Source organism: Geotrypetes seraphini, chromosome 3 (genome assembly GCF_902459505.1).
Source record: "Geotrypetes seraphini chromosome 3, aGeoSer1.1, whole genome shotgun sequence".
In the NCBI taxonomy this organism is placed as follows: domain Eukaryota; kingdom Metazoa; phylum Chordata; class Amphibia; order Gymnophiona; family Dermophiidae; genus Geotrypetes; species Geotrypetes seraphini.
Genome location: NC_047086.1, coordinates 285250358 through 285277257, shown reverse-complemented (window position 1 = coordinate 285277257; position 26900 = coordinate 285250358). Strand labels below are relative to the sequence as shown.

Sequence of the window (26900 nt, the reverse complement as noted above, 5' to 3'; positions counted from 1 at the left end):
CCATATCCAGGTCAGCAATTTACAGTGGTAGAATCTGGGTACTATCACTAAACATGGTTTGTTTTCTGTGAAGCTATTTTATGCTGTGCTGTTAGTGCTATTTGATGATTATATATGTTTTATTGTAACTCGCTCAGAATTGCAGGATGATTGCGAGTAATGATTTCTATTCCGCCATTACCTTGCGGTTCAAGGCAGCTTACATACGATTGTCAAGATGATACAGAATACATAAAGTGGATTTCATGAGAATTGTCAAGATATTAGGAGATACATAAGGAGTGATTTGAACATTTTTGATTTGCTAAGAAGTAGATTGTAACGTAGGTGATGCTTGGAAGGATCTGGTTTTGTTATATAGGTTTATGTGTTTTTTGAAGAGTAGGGTATTTATTTCGTTTTTGAAGGTTTTGTAGTCTGTGTTCGAGAATAGCAGATCGGTGAGCTGTCTGTCCAGTTTTGCTGCTCTGGTGGCCATTTTTTAAAAAAATAAATAAATTATAAACCTTTTCAGTGCTATCCAGATAGCACCAGGTGGTCCATGGGCAGAGTGAGGACAGTCCTCAGAATTATCCAGTTAGCAACAATATACAGTACACCAACCAGACATTAGGATCAAAAAGACTGTCCTAAATTTATCTGGTTAGCTATTTGGATATTGCCACTATCTGTGTAGCACCAACACTGACCGCCGTATCCAGGTAATTTCGCAGAACATCCAGATTTAATTCAGCCGCAACAGCCTGTGTATTAAAATAGGCTGACTGTCCTGGATGAATGTTGACCCTCTGATGTTTTGATAAGTTGCTATACTTGGTTTAGTTTGTTATCTTTTCTAAATAAATCAAAAGCCACCCGTTCCCTCTCTCCTCCATGTCAGAGACAACACAAACATACGCGCGCACATAGGGGGATTGGAAAAAGTTCTATGCGGTTTACAATAGTTAAAAAAAAAAAAAAAAAAGTTGAATTGAACTAAAAAAGTTAAAAGCCAATAATTAGAGACACTAAAATGATCAAAATAGTACATAATAAAAATTTTACGAATTAGCTGCCTAAATACTTCAAAAACAGATATGGTTTTAAATGTCTCCTAAATTCCCCATAAGTGTCAGTAGGCAAAAGCTTCCCTCTGATGTGAGCTGCGCCCAGGTGGAAACAGGAAGCTCATGTCAGAGCTTTGGCCGAGCAGCACGGTTGCAAGGTAACAGTGGAACTTATTTGCTGTCGATGCTGGGGCCTATCACCGTTTGAATAAAAAAAAAAAATCGGAAAAAAGGGGACCTGTGAAGGTGAGGGGAAGGGAGACCCCCAGGACAGCTGCTCTTTGCCCTCCTTCAGTGGGGCCCCCTAACAATTTCGGGCCCTAGGCACGTGCCTACTGGACCTACTCTTTAATCTTGCCCTGACTCCAATGGTTACCTTACTTTCTGGAATGTTGCCTGCCTCACTGCTGTAACCTCACGCAAGCGCTTTCCCCTGTCTGTACATGATTGTGAGGTTGAGTGGAGAGGACAATCGCGTACAGATGCAGGAAAGCGCTTGTGTGGAGTTACAGCAGTGAGCCGGGCAACGTTCCAGAACACGACCGTCGGACACTTAAGGCACAAGTTTTCCATAAAGAATCATTTTTTATAATACCAAGGGCCTCAAAATAGTACCTGGCGGGCCGCAAATTTGAGACCACTGGTTTACAATCTACAGTTTTATTCATCTGAATATACTACCTAACTGCCAAGGCAAAAGAACTCTGTTCTACAAGAGGACAGCCCCAAAGAGCTTGATTTTATAAACATGCCTAGTGGTGAGTAAATTGTAGGTCCCACTAGGCGCCATTTATAGAATTCCGCCATGGGGCGCCTAGGTATCCTGGAGGTAGGTGCCGGTATATTAGGCCAGGTTTTACCAGGTCTAATTTACCAGCACCTAGCTCGGACACCTAGCGATGCCTGCTTCAACCATGCCTATTCTCTGCTCCTAATGGTGCCTACTTTTCAGGTAGGCATCGGAATGTACCTCACTTAGGCATCGCTAGAAGCCACATGAAATTTTTAATTAATTATTCAATTAACTTAAATGGCACAGTCAATTCTGACCATTTGGTTGGATTTGACATCTCCAGTGCCTCTTCTTGTCGGATTTGCTTTGCTTCGAAGCTTGGTACCTTCTTTCTCCTTCCCCATAGTCAATTACCATTCCGTTTAAGCTATTTGATTTAATTTAGATTAGGCCCATATTTTAGTGAGGCAGCGCTAAGTGACCTCAATTACAGCGCCTAACATCACCTAACTGGGGCACTGTTTATAGATTCAAGCCCCAAAAGACCCCCCCCATTATCAAAAATAAATTAAGTTAACAAAAGATTGATAGAAATAAAAATCAACAAAACCCAAACTCCACAGCCTCCCCTTCCCCCTTGTACTGAACCTCTGGCCACCCCAAAGACTTGATGGAAAGAATAAGCCTTCATACATTTTCTAAAATTGGACAGAGATAACTCGTTCTGCACATTCAAGAAAGCATGGGGCAGGCATGTGGGATCTCTTAGGGAGAAGATAGTGGATGCTGCAGATGGGCAGATTAGATGGGCCATTTGGCCTTTATCTGCTGTCATGCTTCTGTGTTTCTAAATCCCCTGGCAAAGCATTCCGCAATACCGGGGCCAAATAGAAAAACGTTCCCTTACACGTTATTTCCAATCACGTATTCCGAACTGCTGGAACCTAGTGCAACAAAGTCGAACTCGACCGTAAAGAACGTGTCTTCACCTAGGGCATAATCCATTCACTCGATAGAGTTTACTGCCCAGTGTAAATTAGTTTATAAGTCATGCCCAGGATCTGTAAACGCACTGGTAACCAATGATGTCTAACAAAAAATGGGATAACAGGCCACCAAATGAGTGTGTGAAATATGTGCATTAGTTACACTAGCTTGCACAGGGAATGTACATTCCTTAGTAGACAATTGCGGGGTATAAGAAACAATATGGTATGGAATGTGGTACATGCATGCTCCTTCTAGTCCTTTGAAAGTACCTGCCCTCATTTACAGCTGCTTTGTCAGGAGTGCCGGAGTCGCAGGGACTCCATGATCTGAACATTGCTGACTAGCAAGTGAGCCAGAACCTCTGCACAGGCTTGATCCAGTCTTAGATGGAGACATTGAAAGAAGGTCCCCACTCCCCAGAGGAGGTCCATTGAACCAGCAAGGATTGTGTCTGCCATCTGAAGAGACGAAAACAAATTCAAGAGTAGCTCCGGAAGAAGAAGACTGGCCCTATACCGTAGACGTGGACTTACGACCCCCAAGGAACCCTCGAATAAAGAAGATGGGGATCATCGTAGGTGACTCCATTATACGTCACGTGGACAGCCACACCGCAGGAGGAAGAGAGGACAGAATCGTCACCTGTCTGCCTGGAGCAAGAGTCAAGGATGTGGCCAACAGGATCTCCAGGATCATAGACAGCGCAGGGGGAGAGGATACTGCTGTGCTCATCCACGTGGGAACAAATGATGTGAGCGGACGGAAGTATGACAGGGAAGAGATGAAGGGCCAGCTCCGCTCACTTGGAAGATTGCTGAAGATCAGGGAGGTGAGGGTGGCCTTCTCCGAGATCCTCCCAGTACCAAGAGCGGATGGAAAGAGACAAGGGGAATTGCAAGCTATTAACGCCTGGATGAGACGATGGTGCGAAGAAGAAGGCTTTGACTTCGTGCGCAACTGGACGGCGTTCTGGGGAAAAAGCAAGTACTACAGAAAGGACGGACTACACCTCAACAAGGAAGGAGCAAGAGTATTGGCGAGCAACTTGAAGAGGGCCATCGAGAAGGCTTTAAACTAATAAATAGGGGAAAGCCGACAGTCGACCACCAGTCGATGGTACGGACAACAGGATGCCCCGATGAAGGATCAATGGGCTACTACTCATACACAGGAGAGGACGAACTCACAGCAAATAAGGAAGACAAGGCAGGAAGGGACAACTCAGACACAGGAGGGGATGACCGCACAGCAAATAAGGGAGACAACACTGGAGCGGTTAAGGAGACCGTGAAAGAAACAGTAGGGACAGCAAAGAGCAGAAAGTCCAAAAAAGTAACTCGAAGAGAACTCAAATGTATGTATACCAATGCTAGAAGTCTAGGAAACAAAATGGGGGAACTAGAGACAATAGCAAGAAATGATAAGTTGGAAATCATTGGCATAACTGAAACATGGTGGAATGAAGAAAACAAATGGGACACAGTACTTCAGGGATACAAACTATATAGAAGAGATCGAGTAGGGCAGAAAGGTGGAGGTATTGCCCTATATGTTCAGGAAGGAGTAGAATCTGTTGAAGTGGCTATGACGGAAACGAAAGAGAAGCTAGAGTCCCTCTGGGTCAAGATTCCTGGCCAAAACAGTGCAGACACGAAAATTGGCCTTTTCTATCGTCCCCCGGGACAGGCGGATGAAACTGACTCTGAAATGATAGAGGAAATCAAACGAGAATGCAAGACGGGCAATGTAATAATATTGGGAGACTTCAATTTCCCGAGGATAGACTGGAAACTAGGAACCTCCAACTGCGGCAATGAGGTCAAGTTCCTGGAGGCGCTAGGGGATTGCTTCCTGGAACAAATGGTAAAAGAGCCGACAAGAGGCAACGCCACCCTGGACTTGGTGCTAAATGGCCTCACGGGACCGACAAAAGAAGTAGAAGTTACGGCACCGCTGGGGACGAGCGATCACAATGTGATCATCTTTAAGCTTGACATCGGGAATAGAAAAAGTGCCAAAACCTTAACCAAAACCTTTAACTTTAAAAAGGGCAAATACGATTGCATGAGAGCCATGGTGAAACAACGACTCAAAAAAAAGGTGGATAAACTTGAAACAGTAGAGCAGGCATGGTCCCTACTGAAAACTACTATCACAGAAGCACAAAACCTATACATTCCGAGGATCTCCAAAGAAAGGAGAACAAAGGGTAAGGGAGAACCAGCATGGCTTACCAGACAGGTGAGGGAAACCATACAAGAAAAGAAGGACTCTTTCAAAAAATGGAAACACATGAAAACAACCGAAGCATGGAACAAACATAAAGACGATCAGAAGAAATGTCACAGGGCGGTGAGGGATGCCAAAAAGGACTATGAAGAAAAAATAGCGCAAGAGGCCAAAAACTTCAAGCCCTTCTTTAGATACGTGAAAGGGAAAAAACCCGCAAAAGAGGCGGTGGGACCCCTGGATGATCAGGGAAGAAAAGGGTACATTAAGGAAGATAAACAAATTGCGGACAAACTAAATTCCTTCTTTGCGTCCGTCTTTACGGAGGAGGAGCCCTCTGAGACTAGCCCTACCTGCGTAAGCAAAGAAGGCAATGCAAGTCTAGAGATATATTCTAAAGAGAGCAAGATTTTGCACAAATTTTTGGTCACTGATCGACCCTTCACAAAACCAACCTGGGACTCATGAAAGAGTGGCAACAGCCGAGCCAAACGATTGGCCAGAATCTTCGCCAGAAGTTTAACATCAAAATTGAGGAGCGAGCCAGGACGATATGATTCTGGGAGGGCAAGATCTTTCCCTGGCTTTGGAAGGACAATGATCTGAGCCACATTAAGATGTTTGGACATTACTTCAGCATTGATCATCACATTAAACATAGCAGTAAGCGGTGCCACAATTTCAGGTTTCATAATTTTATAGTCAAATATATCTTATTGAGCAAATAGAACTGCAACAAAACGGAGGAGGATACCGGAGGAGGATACCGCAAAAATACCAGAAACTGTGAAAGTGTTTAGTGGAGTAATAGAAGACAGCCTCACCACAGTTGAAGTGGAGTTGGACCAGATATACTACCAGATCGACAAACTTAAAAGTGACAAATCCCCTGGACCGGATGGAATTCACCCGAGAGTCTTAAAGGAATTGAAGGTTGAAATCGGAGAGTTATTGCAAAAACTCGCCAATCTGACAATCAGAACTGGACAGATACCGGATGACTGGAAGATAGCGAACGTCACGCCAATTTTCAAAAAGGGATCAAGAGGAGAACCGGGCAACTACAGACCTGTGAGCCTTACGTCTGTCCCTGGAAAGATGGTTGAAGCACTGATCAAGGATAGCATAGTCCGGCACTTAGATATACACGAATTGCTGAAACCCAGTCAACATGGGTTCAGGAAAGGGAAATCATGTTTAACGAATTTGCTTCAATTTTTTGAGACCGTGAACAAGCAAATTGATAGTGGAATGCCGGTGGACATAATATATTTGGACTTCCAGAAGGCATTCGACAAAGTTCCGCATGAAAGACTTCTCAGGAAACTACAATGCCATGGAATAGAGGGAGATATACACAGGTGGATAGGCAAATGGCTGGAAAACAGGAAGCAGAGAGTGGGCATAAATGGGAAGTTCTCAGACTGGGAGAAAGTGACTAGTGGTGTGCCCCAGGGCTCGGTACTTGGGCCGATCCTATTTAACATTTATATCAATGACCTTGAAGACGGAATATCCAGTGAGATCATTAAGTTTGCAGACGACACAAAGCTATGCCGGACAATCAGAACGCAGAAAGATAGCGAAGAACTCCAGAGCGACTTGTATCAGTTAGAGAAATGGGCAGAGCAATGGCAGATGAAGTTCAACGTGGAGAAATGCAAAGTAATGCATTTAGGCAGTAAGAATAAGGAACACGAGTATAGAATGTCAGGAGCAACTCTTGGTAAGAGCGAACAAGAAAGGGACCTGGGTGTACTGATAGATAGGACCCTGAAGCCGTCGGCACAATGCGCGGCAGCGGCAAAGAAAGCGAACAGAATGTTAGGAATGATAAAGAAAGGAATCATGAGCAGATCGGAGAAAGTCATAATGCCGCTTTATAGAGCAATGGTCAGACCACACTTGGAATACTGTGTCCAACATTGGTCTCCCAAACTAAAGAGGGATATAAAACTGCTGGAGAGGGTGCAGAGACGAGCAACGAAGCTAATAAGAGGTATGGAGAACTTGGAATATGAGGAACGACTCAAGAAACTAGGACTGTTCTCCCTTGAGAAGAGGAGGCTGCGAGGGGACATGATAGAGACGTTCAAAATACTGAAAGACATCGATAAAATAGAGCAGAAAAACAAATTATTTACACTGTCCAACGTGACACGGACAAGAGGACATGGTTTAAAGCTAAGGGGGGACAAGTCCAGGACAAATGTCAGGAGGTTCTGCTTTACGCAGCGAGTGGTGAACGCCTGGAATGCTCTTCCACAGGAGGTTATTAAGGAATCCACTGTGCTAGGATTCAAAGGCAAATTAGATGCACATCTCCTTATGAGAGGCATAGAGGGATATGGGTGGTAAAACTACATCAGGTATACCTGACTGGGCCTCCGCGTGTGCGGATCGCCGGACTCGATGGACCATGGGTCTGATCCGGAGATGGCAGTTCTTATGTTCTTATGTTCTTATGTTCTTATATAAGGAATCCAGGCCAACAGGTCATGAAATGGACCTGACTTATATCAAGCTCTGCCTTTTCACTGTTGTTGCCCCATGTACACCTGCTTATTTGCCTGCTGTCCCATTAGCCTTATGTATTTGGTTCATCCTGTTTTTCCTGTTTGTCTGGACCATCTTGCCCTTGGCCTAGCCCCTCCACCACACTCCAGCCTAGGCCCTGACACTGCTATTTAGTGTACAGGTTTTTTGCAGCTTATTTTAAGGGTACAAGCTCACATTGCATAAAGTATGCATGTGAACTTTAACCCCTCCCCGTATCCTGTTATCAGGAACACGTCTGCAAAGTTCAGGTAGTCTTTCCCACATATTGCAAAGACAGTTTTATTAAACTCTTTTCCACGTATTGTGAAGACCTTTTTATAAAACTGTATTTCTGTTGCAGGCATTAGTCACTTCTGTTATCAAGGATAGTCTCACTCTTCACTGCTAATTTTACGAAATGACTGAATAAGCAAAAGAGAGTCACTTGAAACCTTATTAGAACTCTGAAATAGTATTCCTGTAAACTGAGCCAAGTTGGAAGTCCTTGAAGCGTTGCTAAACTTTGCACGTCCTTATATTATGGGAGCTGACATACTGCAGAAATCTAATTACTTGTAAATATGTGTTCTAGGAGTATTGCATGTTTGAGAAGATCTTAACTCCAGACTAAAGATGGTTAGAGTGTACTCTATTGGTATTGTTTGATCTACCCAATCTCTAGGTTAATCGAAAGGGTTTCATTTAATTCTTTCTTTTAAACAGTTTGTTCCCGCTGAAGGGCTGGTGTCCATATTAAAGAAACGAAAAGACAGCGAAGGGAAGAATGTTATTGAAATCCAGCAGAAACCTGCAAAGAGGCGAGTGCGGTTTCAGGAAGTGGATGATGCTTTGGATCAGGGTGAGGTTTTTGGTACTGCTCTCTAAACATACATAATAGCATAGTAAATTATGGCAGATAAAGACCTAAACTTAAGTTTAATATTAGATGGTTTACCACAAGGTCTGATATTTCAGAAAAAATAGTTCCTGGACATTCAGTAAACTCAACTGCAGTTGAAATACATATTTCATGGTTTGTAGTTATGATTCTATTAATTATGATTTATTAAAATTGTTATGTTTCTAAAGAGATTTCAAATGCAATAGTAGTACTAAGACAGTCTCATATCTGAGTACATATGAGCATCAGGACAGATTACTGTCAGTATGTTTGTGATATCAGAGCTAGGATCAGATCGCTGGGAGGCAGAGAGCCACCTATGCAGTACTTTAATTTCATCTAAGTTAGTTAGTAAGGTCAGAAGTTGCTAATTCAAGCTAAAAGGTTTACTTATACTTGGACAATGTAACCAAACATGGTACAACTTCAGCTGTAAACTACAGTGATGTGATAAAGTCCGACACCCCACCTTACACACACACACACAAGACTTCCATTATTTACTGCATATATGTCACATATATGCATATATATGATTTCTGATCTTTTTTTTTTTTAACATATTTTACTGAAAGCTATCACAGCACAACAAATGAATAATACAACAGTTAGAACATAATAGCCATGAAAACATAGAATTCAACAAAGACACCAACCGAGCTTTTCAAATTCCCTCCTCCCTCCCCCCCCCCCCCCACACACACTGCTTCCCATCCACCCACATAGAGACAGCGCCAAACTGGGTAGTCATAAGTTCTGGGCAATCGGAGTCAAAGAATTCCAAAATGGTTCCCACATATATTGCAACTTTTGCCCTTTCGGAGAGTCCAAGTCATGGATCTGTAGTTGTTCCGTTTGTAGGTATTGAATAAGCAGAGCCCTCCACTGAACCAATGTAGGGGGCTCTGAGGCTAATCAGTGCAACAAAATGGATTTCACACCCGACAAAAAAGAGATTTTCAAAAAGTCTCATAGCCCCTTGGGAACTGGAACCACGACTGGACACCGAAAGAAAAGTAGCAACGGAGTTAGGATAAATCGTACATGCCAAAGATCTGAGATATGTTGTAAAATCCTCCTCCAAAATCGTGTTATATGAGGGCAAAAATAAAGCATGTGGCCTAGCGTCGCATTATTGTAAGTACACTTTGGACAAACAGAATCTGGGCGAATGGTCATTTTTTGAGCCTAAAAAGACAAAATATAAAGGCGCAAAGCCATCTTATAAGTAATTTTATGATTTCTGATCTTTAAACAAAATGTAATGTTTGACAGAGGGAACCTGAGTTATGACTGATTTTATTTAAGGAACAAAATTATCCAACCTCTAAATCGCACCCATATGAAAAAAATAACAGCTCCCTAAACTTATTAACTGGTTGCACCACTTAGAGCAACAATAATTGCAAGAAACGTTTCCTATAATTTGATATCAGTCTTTCAGATTGCTGTTGAGGAATCTTAACCCATCCTTTTTTTTTCAAAACTGCTTTAATTCAGAGACATTTGTAGGTTTTAGTGCAATTTTCAAAACTAAGGCAATTTTCTCTACAGTTAATCTAAATCTCAAGGGAGTGTGGCTGGAGGCGTGTTTTAGGCAGGATTATGGCAGGCTTACAATTTGTATGTTTTTCTGTAATAATGGAACATTGTAAAACTATTCAGGGCAAAAATAGGACATTTTCGGGAAGTGGCGTAGCGAGGGTGAGAGGTGCCTGGGGTGGTACCACCCTTCATATCATACACACTATCTCTCTGTTGCTCACTTTCAATGTTTTAAAGTATGGACCAGTAGTCAGTGCTCTCACAATCGACTTATCTCCAATGTCTTTAAATCTTAAATCATCAGAGATTACTCCGTTTAGAGGAGGGGCCTCAGATCCCCGTGCGCTGCCAGCAGTTAACTTAACAGCCGCACTAGAAAGGGAAACAACCTCATCGGCCTTCCTCCCCCTCCTTCCTAACATTCTGTCACTTAATAATTAATGATCAGATTAAAACTTAGTTTAGGCTTAGGCTAAGTTTTAATCTGATCATTAATTATTAAGTGACAGTAATTATTAAGTCAATAACAGGCACTTAATAGTATTATAACATTCAATCTCACTAGTAATAATAGTAATTCAGATGGATTTAAACTTCCAAATCCACCTCCCTATGAGTGTTATGTTGATCCTCAGATGCACCACTCCATGTTCAAACTTTATCACCATGCTAAGCTTGATGTGCAAAATCTTCCCTGGATCAATTTTACTTGTGTGATACTAACTTCGTTTTTATATCTTTCTAAATATGGTTTTAAATACATTTAATTATAAATAAAGTGTTTTATAAGAGAAACTTATCTTAGTTTTTGGTCAGTATAGGGACTTCTTGCACCAACATGTTTCACGCTACAGCGCTTTTTCAAGGCTGGGTCCCTATGTTACTCACGCTATCCAGTTTGACCGACAATTTTAGATCAATAAAGTAACTGATTCTGCCATAGTACCTATGATAACAACCATTTGTTAGTTGGACCTGATATAAATTTAGCAAATAAGGTAATAGTGTTTCTTGAAATGATTTATAAAACTCTACCTAACCATCTCCACCTGGAGCGGATCCAACTCTAAGAGACTTCAAAGCTGTTTGCAACTCTTTTAGTGATATTGGCTTATCTAAACTTTCTTTTATATGCTCAGGAATTTATCCCAGGACAAGCAGGCAGCATATTCTCTACATGTGGGTGACGACATCCACGGAGCCCCGACACGGACAGCTTTTCAAGCAAACTTGATTGAAGATTTCAAGTTTGCTGGTGCCACGCATGTGTGTGCCTTCCCGCTGCACTAGAGGGCGAATCCCCTCCTCGTGGTCTTCAGTTCTTAATTTTCCACGGAGCCAGGAAGCCCTGTCGTTTTACTTTCCGTGTAAAGTGCCTTTCTAGCACTGTGGCTTCTTTGTTTTCTTTCTTAGAGTCGCTGTGCGCCTTTTTTTTTTTGCCTTCGGGTTTTGTAAAAAAAAAAAGAGTTTTTTGACTTCCGTGACTTCGGCATTCAGGGGCTCCCGGTTTGCTGTGGCCGCCTGGCCTCGACTCGGCCACGGCTGTTTTTTTCCATCTATGTCCCGGCCTCTTACCGTGTTTAGAAAGTGCACCCAGTGCGGTCGGCTGTTGTCAATCACCAACCCGCATCGGTGGTGTATCTTGTGCCTGGGGGCTGACCATCCGAACGATGCTTGCCCCAGGTGTGCTATCTTTCAGAATCGTGCCCTGCGACATCGTCGGGCCCGCATGGCTGAACTTTTCGCTGTGGATCCGGCCCTGGCTTCGGCTCCGGTCTTGGCCTAGACCTCGGCCCTGGCCTCGACGTCGGCCTCAAAGACCTCGGCCCCGAGTAAGACCTCGGCCTCGAAGGGCTCGACCCTGGCCTCAAAGACCTCGGCTCCAGGTAAGTCCCCTCTTTCTTCCTCTTCAGGGTCAGCGCTGGCGAGTAAGCCGACCTCGGAGTCTCCAGCCATTCATGGTGAGAGTGCCCTTCCGCCGGCCTTGTCGAGACTGGCCAAGCCCTCAAAGCATGCTTCCACCTCAAGGGAATACTCATCCTTGAGATCGCCCTCAGTGGAATGCACTGCTGCACCTGATATGCCCTCGATGCTTTTGGTGCCCGTGTTTCAGGATATGTTAAGGGCTATGATCTCCTCAGAGCTCTCCTCGGCTTTGGCCCATTTGACCCCGACCTCGACGGATCAGCCTGAGCATCGCTTCGAAGCCCAGGGATGCAAGGTGCATCGGTCTCGGCGCCTTTCATCCTCGGACTCCTCGCCTCGGGGCGTTCCTCGCCCTCGGGGTGCCCGAGGTCGAAGCGCCGGTTGGAGCGTGCCTCGACCCCGTCTCGGCGTTCAGCGAAGCGCCCCCGGGACTCTCCCCCAAGGCGGGGTTGGTCCCCGGGGGTTCGTACTGAGGGGGCTCTCCGGTCTTCGGAGTTGTCCCTCTCCAACCCCCGGCTGTTCAAGTCGCCTTCCCGGTCCGGGGCTCCAGTCCGGGAGGCGCCGACCTCGAGGGGTTCTCCCACTTTTCCTGGGGCTTGTCTCCTCCGCGTCAGCGGGCTGTGGTGCCTTGAACCGCAGGGGTCTTTGCCTCTGGGGTCCTCGAAGCACCGCCCATCCTCGACCCCACCGTATTCCCTCAGCGGGGCGTCCTGGGGTTCAGGCCACGGGTTTACTGGCCAGCCACCTCATTATTCTCGGGAAGCTTCTCCCTCCTTCTCGGTGGCGCTTTGGTCTTGTTCGACCCCCCCGGGGGCTTGTCTGAGGGTCACCTCTCCTCCTTCACGAGGTTCGTGCAGGATATGGGGGGGGGGCACTGGATCTTGATCTCCAGGCCAACTCCAAGTATACCAAGGAGTTTCTGGCGGAGATGGACCTGCCGTGTCCCCCGCGGGAATCTCTCTGGCTCCCGTTGAACCCGGTCTTGCGCCAAGCGTTCTTCCGGAACTTAGAAACCCCCTATGCGGTTCCGGCTATTCCATCCAAAATGGAATCTTAAGTACCGGACTGTCTCCTGCCCAGGATTTGAAAAGGCTCAACTGTTCCACCAGTCTCTGATGGTGGAGTCTTCGCTTAAGAAGTCCCATCCCTACAGGGTCTCCACGGCTGTCCCGCCGGGATGGGAGGGGAGGACCATGGACAAATTTGGCAGGCGTCTCTACCAAAATTCTATGATGGCCAACCGGGTCTTGAACTATAATTTTACCTTTACATCATACCTGAAGGTCTTGGTCAAGTCCCTGCCCGCCTTTCAGGGTGACTTGCCCACCTCCCGCCAGGCGGAGTTTGGGCAATTGGTGGACACTCTTTCTCAGCTTCGGTTGCACCTCTTCCATGCAGCTTACGATGCTTTTGAGCTTTCCTCCCGGGTTTCTGCCTTTGCGGTAGCCACGCGCCAGTTGGCGTGGCTCCGCATCGTGGACATGGACCCCAACCTGCAGGACTGCTTTTCCAATCTGCCTTGTTTGGGGAATGAGCTCTTCGATGACTCAATTGAGGCGGCCACTAAGCGCCTCTCGGAGCATGAGCGTTCCTTTGCTGCTTTGGTGCGGCCTAAGCCGAAGTCCACTCTTTCTAAGGCCTATCGGCTGCCACCCCGGAGGTACCCGCAGAAGTTTACTCCTGCTTTCTCGCGCCCGCCTCCTCACCAGCAGCAGCAGCAGCGGGCTCTTCCGAAGCCTCAGACCCTGGCGGTGTCTAAGCCGGCGTCATCTTTTTGACGGGCTGAGCGGATGGGGGCTGGCCCCCTTCCCATCGGCGGCCGTCTCCGAGCCTTTTACCCACTTTGGGCTCGTATTACCTCAGACGCTTGGGTCCTGACCGTGGTCCGGGAGGGGTATTCTTTGAACTTTCGGGAGATGCCGCCGGACAATCCTCCCGGCGTGTCTCTTTCCCATCGGACGCAGCTCCCCTTACGCCTTCGTGCGGTGGAGGTGGTTCCCCCCTCCCAGAGGGGGCGGACGCAGCTCCCCTTACGCCTTCGTGCGGTGGAGGTGGTTCCCCCCTCCCAGAGGGGGTGGGGGTTTTACTCCAGGTACTTCCTGGTCCCCAAGAAGACCGGGGACCTCCGGCCCATTCTGGACCTCCGGAGGCTCAACAAATTTCTGGTTCAGGAGAAGTTCCGGATGCTCTCCCTTCCCGTTCTGAATCCCTTGATCGATAAGGGGGACTGGTTGTGCTCCCTCGATCTGAAGGAAGCTTACACTCATATTCCGGTGCATCCATCTTGTCGCCGGTTCCTTCGTTTTCAGGTGGGAGATCTGCATCTCCAATACAGGGTCCTCCCATTTGGGCTCGCTTCATCCCCACGGGTCTTCACGAATTGTCTCATGGTGGCGGCGGCAGCCCTACGGTCCTGGGGCCTTCAGGTCTTCCCCTACCTTGACGACTGGCTGATCAAAGCCCCGTCGAGGGAGGGAGTTATCTCAGCGACCCGACAGACTATTACATTCCTTCAGAGTCTGGAGTTCGAGGTAAACTTCCCAAAGTCCCAGCTATGCCCCTCTCAGTCCCTACAGTTTATCGGAGCCATGCTGGACACGGTTTGCCTCCGGTCATTTCTGCCTCCTCCTCGGCAGGCCACGATAGTGCAGCTGAGCCAGCAGGTTCCCTGCGGGCTACGGTTTCGGCCAAGCAGATGATGGTCCTCTTGGGTCACATGGCCTCCACCGTGCATGTCACGCCGTTCGCACGCCTCCATCTAAGGGTCCCTCAGTGGACTCTGGCCTCTCAGTTGCATCAGGATCGGGATCCCGCTTCTCATCACATTGCGGTGACCCCTTCCTTTAAACGCTCGCTCCGTTGGTGGACCAACTCTTCCAATCTTTCCAGAGGGTTGCTCTTTCTCGCTCCTCCGCATCACCGTGTCCTCACAACGGACTCCTCGACATATGCTTGGGGGGGCACATCTCGATGGTCTGCGTACGCAGGGCCTTTAGTCGAGTGCGGACCGGTGTTGCTACATCAACGTGTTGGAGCTTCGGGCCATTTACAATGCGGTGGTGGCCTTTCGCCATTTACTTCAGGATCAGGTAGTCCTAGTACGCACGGACAACCAGGTGGCGATGTATTACATCAACAAACAGGGAGGTACGGGTTCCCTGTCTCTCTGCAAGGAGGCTCTGCGCCTTTGGAATTGGGCGTTGCACCACAATGTCTTTATTCGTGCGGTTTACATCCAGGGTGAGTGGAGCTGCTTAGCGGACAAGTTGAGCCGCCTCCTGCAGCCGCACGAATGGTCTCTTCACTCCCAGACTTTGCGTCAGGTGTTTCTTCGGTGGGGAGCTCCGCAGATCGATCTGTTCGCTTCCCCCCTCAATCACAAGCTGCCTCTCCTCTGCTCCAGGGTGTTCTCCCCGGACCGTCTCGAGGCCGATGCTTTCCTTTTGGATTGGACGGGCAGGTTCCTGTATGCGTTTCCTCCCTTCCCATTGATTCTGAGGACGCTTGTCCATCTCAAGTTGGCCCACGCCTCCATGATTCTGATCGCTCCTCGGTGGCCTCGGCAGCCCTGGTTTTCCCTGCTCCTTCAACTCAGGGATCCTCTGCTTCTGCCTGTGTTTCCTTCTCTGCTGTCTCAGAGTTGGAGTTCACTGTTGCATCCCAATCTGCAGTCTCTACATCTGACAGCTTGGTTCCTTTCCACCTGACTCCTTCCTTTGAGTTGTCCCAGTCGGTGAGGGATGTTCTGGAAGCTTCTCGGAAAGCGTCTACTTGGCAGTGTTACGCCCAGAAGTGGACTAGATTCTCCACATGCTGTGCTTCAAATCAGGTAGAACCTTTGTCTGCTTCTTAACTTTGGTTTTGGATTATTTGCTTCATTTGTCTCGGTCTGGCCTCAAGACTAATTTGGTTCGTGTACATCTTAGTGCGATTGCCGCCCTCCATCAGCAGCTTGATGGGAAGTTGCTGTCTGTCCACCCCTTGGTTTCTCGTTTCATGTGGGGTCTCTTGAATGTCCATCCTCCTCTCAAGCCTTCCCCGGTGGTTTGAGATCTCAATGTAGTCCTCGCTCAATTGATGAAGCCTCCTTTTGAGCCCATGGACAAAGCTCATCTGAAGTTCCTTACTTGGAAGGTGATCTTCCTGCTTGCCCTCACATCTGCTCGCTGGGTCAGTGAGCTGCAGGCTTTGGTAGCGGACCCACCTTTTACTGTTTTTCATCATGACAAGGTGGTCCTGCGCACTCATCCCAAGTTCTTGCCTAAGGTGGTGTCGGATTTTCACCTTAATCAGTCTATTGTTCTTCCTGTGTTTTTTCCGAAGCCCCACTCTCATCCTGGAGAGGTAGCGCTTCATACTCTTGACTGTAAGAGGGCGTTGGCTTTCTATCTCCAACGCACCCAGTCTCATCGGAAGGTTCCTCAGTTGTTCTTGTCTTTTGATCCTAATAGGTTGGGACGTCCTGTTTCCAAGCGCACCTTGTCCAACTGGTTGGCTGCTTGTATTTCCTTCTGCTACGCTCAGGCTGGTCTTTCACTGCATGGTTGGGTCACGGGACATAAAGTCCGAGTGATGGCGGCTTCTGTCGCTTTCCTCAGGTCCACGCCAATTGAGGAGATCTGTAAGGCTGCCACTTGGTCTTCGGTTCATACCTTCACATCACACTACTGTTTGGATACTTTGTCCAGAAGCGACGGCCGGTTTGGCCAGTCGGTTTTGCGTCATCTGTTTTCCTAAATTGCCAACTTCCCTGGAAGGTGATCTTCCTGCTTGCCCTTACATCTGCTCGCTGGGTCAGTGAGCTGCAGGCTTTGGTAGCGGACCCACCTTTTACTGTTTTTCATCATGACAAGGTGGTCCTGCGCACTCATCCCAAGTTTGCTTGAAAAGCTGTCCATGTCGGGGCTCCGTGGATGGTGTCACCCACATGTAGAGAATATCTGCCTGCTGTCCCTGGATAACACCTGTTACGGTAAGTAACTGTGCTTTTTGGTCCCTTAATTAACTTTAAAAATTCTAACCCATCCTTTTCTTTATCTAAATAAGACTCGGAAGAATACAGGCCTTTATAAATACAGGCTTTTAAATATCAGCAGCAGTGGGAGATCAATTGCTTTTACACCTAAGCAGCAACGGGACCAACCCACCAACCTCTGCAGTCCATTGGAGAGATCAATCTACCTGCTTTTAAATATCAGCAACAGTAGGAAATCAACTGCTTTTACACCTCAGCAGCAGCAGGACCAGCCACCACTACCAAGAGACCTTTGCCCTGATCCAGCCAGGAATGTGAGCTCCTCCCTCTGCAGTCCATTGGAGAGATCAATCTACCTGCTTTTAAATATCAGCAACAGTGGGAAATCAACTGCTTTTTACACCTCAGCAGCAGTGGAACTATCCGCAACTACCAAGAGCCCACAGATTCAATCCAGCCAAGAGTTTGAGCTCCACCTCCCCCTGCAGTACACTAGGAAGATCAACTGTTTTTTACACCTAAGCAGCAACAGGACCAGCCACCACTACCGAGAGCCCTTTGCCCTGATCCAGCCAGACAAGTAAGCTCTTCCCCAGCATTCCGTTGGAAAAATCAATATGCTTGCTTTTAAATATCATCAGAAGTAGGAGATCAACTGCTTTTACACCTAAGCAGCACCAAGACCAGCCGCCACTATCGAGAGCCTTTGTCCCAATCCAGCCAGACGTGTGTGCTCTTCACCATACAATTTGTTGGAGAGATCAATCTGCCTGCTTTTAAATATCAGCAGCATTGGGAAAACAACTGCTTTTACACCTAAGCAGCAGCGGGTACATCTGCAACCACCAAGAGCCCACAGACCCGATCCTGCCAGGAGCGTGAACTCCTCCCCCTGCAGTCCATTGGAGAGATCAATCTGCCTGCTTTTAAATATCAGCAGCAGTGGAGATCAACTGCTTTTACATCTAAGCAGCAATGAGACCAGCCACAACCACCGAGAGCACTCAGACCCGATCCTACCAAGAGTGTGAACTCTTCTCCCCCTGCAATCCGCTAAGAAGATCGACTGTCGGTTCCGGGCGGCTTTCCCGCAAAGGAGAGAATCCTGCATTCACCGTGGACCTCATCTGGGGCAGCCTCCTTGGAGCGGCTGGGGCACGGGCAGTGTGTCTGGGAGGGAATGCATGGATGGGAGAACATCGCAGGGGAGGAGACATAGGCATCCTGGGACTGTCGGCCAGAAGAAGCCCTTTCTGGATACGTCAATCGCTCCTCCTAAACTTACTTGCTCCACTTCATCACTGACGCTGACCCATTCTGCTTCTATTCCTTTCTCTCCTCTCTTCTACCTTCCAAAGTATTTAGATCAATGCTGTCTTTTTAAAATGTTTATTTTATTTTTCTTTTTCCTCTAACTCTACTTTTCACTTCACTATTACCCTCCAGGTACTTTAGTTAGATTGTGAGCCTTCGGGACAGTAAGGGAATTTTCCAAGTACCTTTCTTATTTCTAATCTTAATGTATATTTTCTGTAAACCGCTTAGAACCTAACGGATGTAGCGGTATATAAGAAATAAATTACATTACATATAAAAATTTAAAAATTGTTTTAAAATCGGTCCAATTTGAGAATAGGTATTGCCACTCTCATCTTTTACTTCTATTATTTTTGTTTTCCTATTTTTTTGCTTTTAGATAATTTGCCAATAATCTTCCCGCTTATTTGAATTTCCATAATACAAAGCTTGCTGAGAAAATAAGTCTTTTCTTATCATTTTAGAAGAAATTTCATTATATTTACCTTTAGCTTTTAAAAGAGCCTGCAACGTAGAATAATCCCATTTCTCAATCAATTTTGACTCTAAAAGCTTAATTTCTTGTTCTAAAGTGGAAAATTGTCTTTTAATTTGTTTCCTAACATATGCCAAAAAAAAAATAATTTGACCTCTCATGGTAGCCTTAAAAGCATCCCATATAGTCTCAATGGAGATATCTTCTGTACTATTAATTTGGAAATAATCATTTATTTTTGACTGAATATCTTCAATAAATGTTGACTCTGCAAGCAGTGTATTATCAAATCTCCATACAGATCTATTATTATCTTGATCACTTATTTTAAATTTAATCCACACCCCTCCATGATCAGATAAAATAATTGGATCTATGGAGGCTTGTGTTATTTGTTGAATTCGGAACAAATATATAATCTATGCTTGAAAAAGATTTATGAACATGAGAACAAAAAGAAAATTCCCGATCATTAAAATGAAATATACGCCATATATCTTTCAAATCACAATTCTGTACCAAATTATCTAACCCTAATGATTTCATAATTCTACTAGGTTTCTTATCCATTAAAGGATTCATAATAGCATTGAAATCTCCTGCCACAACTAAATTAGAAGCAGCCAGTGGTAATATCAATGGTTGTAGAGTTAAAAAATTCCATTTGGTTCGAATTAGGTGCATATACATTGATCAGCGTCAGGATAGTATTTCCCAATCTCATGTCAACATGTACCCACCTTCCTGATGGGTCAGTAGCAGTCATATTAAAGATAGCATTACATTTTTTATTTACCAATATAGCTACACCTGCCTTTTTTTTTTTTAGACTGTTGCACCATAGACTGTTGCACTGACTTTTCAAAGTCAGTGGAGGTGCTGAACCAACAGAAATTACTTCTTCCTGGGCACAATCATGGAGTTTAAATATTAGGGGTGCTCAAGCTCCCAAAGCATCCATGGAGCTGGTTCCCGTACCTTACACCTAATGCTAACCATAGAGCTAAACTAAACTAAAACTTAGTTTTATAGACCGAGTCATCAATCAAGAGGAGCTCGACTCGGTTTACAATAATATAACATGTAATTTAAGTATTCTGCAAGATACTTAAGTAACTGGGAGCCCCACCCATGTGCCAACCCGTGGTACACCCCCTTGGAAATACATGCTGTGAAAGTTAAGTGAGTATTAACATTTACGCATAAGTATTCTGCAAAAACGACACCTAAGTATGCACATTTATGCATAAATGTGAGTACCTAGATCAGGGGTACTCAAACCTATCCTAGGGGTCGACTAGGTAGTCAGATTTTCAGGGTATTCCTAATGAATATGCAGGAGAGAAATTTGCATATAATGGAGGCGACTGGAATACGGGTCTCTCTCCTGCATATTAAATTAGGAATATCCTGAAAGCTGGACTGGCCTGTCGACCCCTTTTTAGTACTCCTGGCCTAGATTATCGAATTGCCACTTAAAGTAGTGTTTCCCAAGTTGGTCCTGGAGTGCCTCCTTGCTAGTCAGTTTCTCAAGGTATCCACAATGAATATGCATGAAAGAATTTTGCATATAATGGAGGCAGTGTATGCAAATCAAGTTTATGCATATTTATTGTGGATATCCTGAAAACCTGACTGGCTCTAGGAGCAACTTGGGGAACACTGGCTTTAGAGGATGGTCCGTTTTCAGACTGCCTTTTTTTACTCAAAGAAATCACTTTGAAAACACCTTTCTTAATGATTCTTATTGCTGGATAGCCAAGTCAAGGGAAAAATATCACTCATAAGACTTGTAACTGGAATATATATATTGTCATCTATTAACACATAATTTGAAGACATGTTTGAGCAACTCCTTATCTGATTAGCCAATTCTATTAATCTCATCCAGTACTTGGATAGAAAGGGCAAAATTATTGATTGAAATGTTACTCAGATCACAGTTTTCTGATTTTGCATCTTGCTTTGCAGATGAAATTGCTGGGGGCTCTTGTCTTCTGCTGGTCCTTCTCTGCTTAGTAACCGTCTTTATCAGCGTTGGAGGGACTGCTCTGTACTGCTTCTTTGTTGATGCGGAATCCCCTGTATGTAGTGAGTTTGCCTCCAACATGGATTTATACTATACTCACATTCTTCAAGGAATAGAAGAACTGAAACACTGGGTCTTCCTTTCCTAGCCGAAATGGGCAAAAAAATGGCACATTACCTGCCGGTGGAATCATGTTTGCAGCAAAAGTTCTGTAAAGATTGTGGTGGCGATTTCCACATTTATGAAAGTAAAACTGACAAATTAACCTTTTTAAAAACTAGATCTGCAAGATGCACTATCTTATGCTTGGACTTGTAAATAGGAATCAAGTGTTAAGTTATAAACAGAACATTTATCACACCCCATGGAGTGAAAAATAGAAGAAAACATTACACAATTCTAAGCAAATATGTCCTTGTTTCTGTACAAACTCTGCAGCTATTCAGTAGGACAACTTTGAAGTACAGCTGTTTGAACAAAATGTGGCATCCAGCTATCATGCAATAAGTTTGAGCTTGTGAAAATGACCTATCTGTTATTTCTTTAAGTAAGTTACCTGTCTTAAATCTTGTAGACATTTGTAAACAACCATTGTAATTTGGTGGTTGGGATGAAATCATGGTTTTAAACATTGTTTACATGCTTTTGAAAGACAAATTATCAAGAGCAAACCCTCATGCAGCAGGCTACAACTAAAGATGTAATTTTTAGAGTTAAAAATGTTTTTCTCTCATATTCATTTATTCAGAAAAATGTATATATGATTTAAAAAGATTATCCATAAAAGCAATACTTCTATTTTCAGGTTTTTTTAGCACTTTAAAACTGGAGAAGTAAAGTACAGTGGTTCTGTAGGCAACATGTATAAAACTACGAGACAGGGTGCCCACAGGTATATTACCATGGTTAAAATATTGCAAAAATGGTAACTATTGGACCTAATGAAACAACAAGAAGTGGGATACCAACAAAGTATCTGGATGAATAAATTTTTATTAAAATACAGTCTCAAGTGTGAAGGTAATGCTGTTGAGAAGGACCCAACATGCAATCAAGTTTCATTAAAATTTGATATTCCGCTTATCAGTCTTCTAAGCGGTATACATTTCAAATCTAAAATCGGGAAAACATAAAATCAGACATACATTCGTACTGGTACAAAAGGGGGCGGGGGGAGAACTACATATCAATATAGGACAGAAAAACATTGAAGGGTAGTACAGTAGGAAGGAACCTGTCTGAATTTGTGGGAATGGAAAAAGATTTGTAAGGGGGGTGGACTACTCCAAGTGCCACCTTGGGGGCACCGGAACCTCTCCTCCGCTCCTAACCCACCTCTCCCCTGCCACATGCGCATCTTTCCTTCCCAACCGTATCTCTAACTCTTTGTCAGCATGACCAACATCCCCAATCTGCTCGTAACGGCCTTGGCTCTCCCTCTGAAGTCACTTCTTGGTCGCAGGACCAGGAAGTGACATCAGAGGGAAAGCCGAGACTGGCGCAAGCAGCAGGTTGGAGATGCTGCTTGTACAGCTAAACTACAGAGGTACTGGTGAAGGGAAGGCATGTGCATGGTGGGGAAGGGACAGGGGGGCACCACTGCCCTGGGCACCTCCTGCCCTCACTATGTCACTGCCAATACGGTCTGTATTTTGGCAGCCTGTGTCTTCCTCAGGAGCCCTCCAAAAGAAAAAAATAAAAATTGTTCACACTCATTTGATCTACATCTACACATTTGAATATTTTCTATTATTTTTCCTCTTTCATTATTGTCTCTCAGGCCTCGATGCTCAAATACTTTAAACCAATCTTTAATGGCCTCCGATGCTCAAAAGGGTTCTCGGGGCTTCTACTGATCTTCGGTCGTATCCATCATGAACTCTATGCAAATGCATTACAGGGAGCTTATTAGTATTTAAATGAGCTCTCCTTGTGATGCACAAAAGGGAACGCGCACTGTCCTCCCCCCCCCTTTATGAGGCAAATTTTATGGCAGGTCTGCACAACAGCTGTGTCCATCTTTTAGGTTTAAAAAAAAACCCTCCAATTCACTTCTCCCCTGCTCGTGTGTAGCTGAGTGTCATGATCAGCTGAGCCGGCAGGGGAGAAGAGAAGAGCCATGATCAGCTGAACCGATGCTCTGGTGCCAACTCAGCTGATCACGGCTCTTCTCTTCTCTCCTCTCCTGCCAGCTCAGTTTATTGCGGGCAAGGGAGAAGAAAAGAGTTTGCGGGGCAAGAGACAGGGGGAGAAGCTGTGCCTACTGATTTACTCTTCTGAGTAGTCACCAAGCACCGTTCCTTCCCCTTTTACCAGGGCTGCTCCACACAAATAGCATACTTATAATTCACAGGCTGTACCCCAGTGGCTCGTAGTCGATTATTGAATTGCTGACCTGCTGCTGTGGACTGCTTACTACACCTGATGTTTACTATGGGTCTCTGCTTTTTTCTTGATTAGTATCTTCTGGGTTAGGCTTGAAGGAGGACTGGGGATAATGGGGGTGGTGGTATTTGTGTTTCTTCTGAGTTTTTCCTGTTTGCTTGGTGGCGTTCTTGTTATTTGTTCTTGCTCAGTTTCTTATAATGTTTCTGCATTAGGAATCACAGGGGGGATTGGGGGGCTGTGAGGGTTGGAGTGGTAGACTGTGTCGTGTTTAAATAGACCAAAAAGCGAGCTTGTTTTCTGTTTTTTTTGCTGTGATTCTGTATTTTATCCTTGTTGAGCTCAATAAAATATATTTGACAATAATTCACATGCTGTTGTGCTAAGCATCACCTGGTAAATTAAAATCGCGTCCAACCCAGTATCTTTTTACCAGGTTGCCGGAGCTTTGTGCATCAAACCCTCAGTCCCTGTCACATAGTTCTCCTTCACCATTATGATTTATACTATATTTTATTAGAACAAATGAGTGTGAACAATTTGTATTTTATTCTCTTGGAGGACTCCTGAGGAAGGCACAGGCTGCCAAAACACAAACCACGCTGAGTCCTCTTCAACAGCATCACCTTCATTTTTGAGACTGTATTTTAATATACTTTTATCCATTCAGATAGTTGCAAGTATCCCACTTTGCTTATGTTGTTTCATTTGACTTATCTTCATGGGATTATCTTGCCCCCCCCCCCCCTTTTGTGTCTTTTCAAATTTTTGGACCACACACTAGAGGCAATACAGGAAATTACTTTGCTGAAGTTTATATCACTTGCCTGATGTATCCTTTGTTAGGCAGCATTGAATCTGGGATTGACAATTTCAGACTCGAGTCTCAAAAAATTCTTTTTTGAGACAAACATCGTAGCTTCCCGTTCACTCCTTCCCACAAAAGGATGCTTGTATATTATTGTAATTTTAGAGAAGAAATCTTTTGGCCTTTCAGCTATATCTTTACCACACAGTACAGTGTAAAGCTGGGGAGAGGGATTTTTTTTAAATGTTTGTAAGCAGTACTGGCTGGATCAGTACTGTGTTTTATATTTTGTCTTATTTATTAGATTAATCTGAGACATTCTGGTTCAATCTTTTTTTTTAGTCAGTCTGGTGTTTTGGTAAGCATGTAACTTATCTGCTTCTTGTACAGCTCTAGTACTAATTGCTGTGCGGTTATTGTACTTTTGAGTTACTGTAAGTTGGACTTCCTTGTTAAAATCACATTTTAAGTTTCTTGAAGCAACAATTGCTTTCAAGAAACATTGTTTTAAGTGTGTGTGCACTATCTCACAAGAAAACTCAAAACTGTTAATACAACCATAAATGTTTGAATCTTTATCAAAGATTACATTAAAATATTTATTTAGAGATGTATCAAATATTGGTATCAAGGGTCATATACTTAAATGTGTTAGATATTTTAAAGTTCATCTGCAGAACATAAAAGGTATTTTGTCATTTATTGTATTTTTTCACTCTGTTATCTTTTGGCCTTCTGGTTTTAGGTGTTTATAAATTATAAACATCTGTATTTATTTTTGTAGCCAAATCAGGATTTTTTTTTAAAGAAGGTATTTTCATTGTTTCTGTGTTGCTCAAATCTTTGAAGGGTTTGGTTTTTTTTTCCAGATTATTCCACATTGCAAATACCTACTTTATAATGCTTTCTCCTGAAAGCTTCAGTGCTTTCTGCTCTCCCTTATGGACTCTGTATTCTTTTGCCCTCATTCCCCACCTCTCCCCCACATAACCTCAATACTCAGCAGGGCTCCCATAGATGGGGCTAGTATAAGTCAAGATCATTGCAGTAGCAGAACAACATGATCTTGAAAAGAGACTGAGCCAGGATGGGCCTTTGAACTTAACACTAGTTTCTATTGAGACCTTCAGGGCAGGAAAGGTTAGGGCACAGGACAGTGGTTTACCAGTTAAAACTGAGAGCCACAGGTTTCTAACCACTGGGGTTCTATTGCTATTTATCATTTTTTTTACCTGTGTTTGGTTTTTGTTTTTTACCCTTTTTGGTTGTATCTTTTTGTCTTCACCTTGGACAGTCTGTTGAATAAAGTTGATGAAAAATGAGTAGTTTTAGATGAAAGAATGGTAAATAATCAGAAGCCCAACTTCTATTGCTCATTCTGGTTGGGTAGAAAATTGCTCAGTTTGGCTGAATTCATTTTAAGTAAACTGCCATTAAGATGAGCCTGTTAGCTTTCTGTAAAGCACCTTTACATTAAGGTCTAAAGCCCCGATGCACAAAAGGTTTCCTTGCAAGTAAGACTGGTTTAACCTGATTGGCTCTGCCCAGGGAAGGGGCCTTAGGCACCTGAGCCTATTAGGGTCTTAGTCTCCTCTCAGTGCATTCCAGGATGCATCAGGAAGGAGAAGGTCTGCAATTTGGCCTGCCATTTGAAGAGGCGGGCCTGCCGGCAGGAGAGAGTTGGCATCCCTTCTGTCAAATTTTTCAACTAAAAGGTATGGGGGGTTGGGGTGGCAGCACTGGCAGGACTCCCCAAGATCTCCGTGGCTTCAGGGCTTCCCCTGTCGACTCAGCACTTTGGGGAGTCCTGCCAGCACTGATTGGCAGGCAGGGAGAGCAGTAAAAAAATACAAAAAACTGACAGGAGAGATATGGAGGAGCTGTGCCTAGCAATTGCTCTTAGCAGGCATTAGGCACAGTTCCACCCCCTTTTACTGGTGCTGCTCTGCATAAATCATGTGCATCTAACTAATTTGTATGATGTTCATGCTAAGCATCAGCTGTTGGGAGAAATAAATCACTCCCACCAAGGTAATTTTTACTTTGACTTCAGAGTGTTGTGCATTGAGGCCTAAATTCAGTAAATGGCGCCAATTTGGATGCTGAAAAAATATGTGCTAGTTTACAAACGGTGCTCTGAGTCGTTTATAGTGTAGCACATAACACCAGAGCAGTGGTGTACCTAGCATATGTGACACTCGGGGCCCATCATTTTTTGACACCCCCTCATATGAAAAATATGATTTTTAGTAACAAGAATGTACCTAGGAAAAGGCAGCATCTTAAACACTGCAGTGAGCACTAGAACACCAACACACACATTGTAAAACTAAACAAGCCAGATCCCGCACAGTCAATTGATCCTGCAGTCAATGCCAACTGAAAACTATGTTCTTTTCATACACACAGAACAGAGATACACCCTCGCCCAATATGGAATAATCACAAACTAAAAATAGAAATATGTAGACAAAAGTTAAACTGAACCGCCAAGAAACCAGACTCTGCATACAATGCAACACCACAACACCACAAAAACAGTAACACGTGTCCTCTAATACTGTGCAAAATATAAAGACAGTACATGTAAATTTGAAAAAAATGATACATAACAATCACCACTTTACAAATTAACAAATAATGAGAAATAAGAAAATACAATTTTATTGGACTAATCCATTTTTCAATTAGCTTTCAGAGGCCAAATCTTTCTTCAGAACAGTACTGTTATGGTATCCTGTCCTGACCTGAGGAAAAGGGTTTAGTACAAAAAATTGCCTTATTTCCATTTCCTATTTATAAAATTTTATCAATACAGTTACAATACTACTTGATTCTAAGTAAAGCAACAAAAAAATCTTTCTACCTTTTGTCATTTCTGCTTTAATCATCTTCTCTTTGCTCTCTTCTTTCTATACAGCATTTGTCCTCTCTCCATTCCATGCAACATCTGCCCTCTCTTTGCCCCTTCCCCCCAGCTTGTGCCCTCTCTCTCTCTACCCC

At 44.3% G+C, this 26900-nt stretch overlaps 1 protein-coding gene across 2 annotated transcripts in view; it reads left to right on the top strand.

Moving 5' to 3' along the window:
• CNST (consortin, connexin sorting protein) overlaps positions 1 to 24595 on the top strand; it is a 169352-nt gene extending 144757 nt beyond the window's left edge. For both annotated transcript variants that reach the window (XM_033937047.1, XM_033937046.1), the window contains exons 10-11: positions 8260 to 8395; positions 20647 to 24595. In XM_033937047.1, the coding sequence (XP_033792938.1) occupies positions 8260 to 8395; positions 20647 to 20852 (342 nt within the window). In that variant the 3' untranslated portion in view covers positions 20853 to 24595. The remainder of the gene's footprint in view (positions 1 to 8259; positions 8396 to 20646) is intronic.
• Positions 24596 to 26900: the final 2305 nt, after the last annotated feature.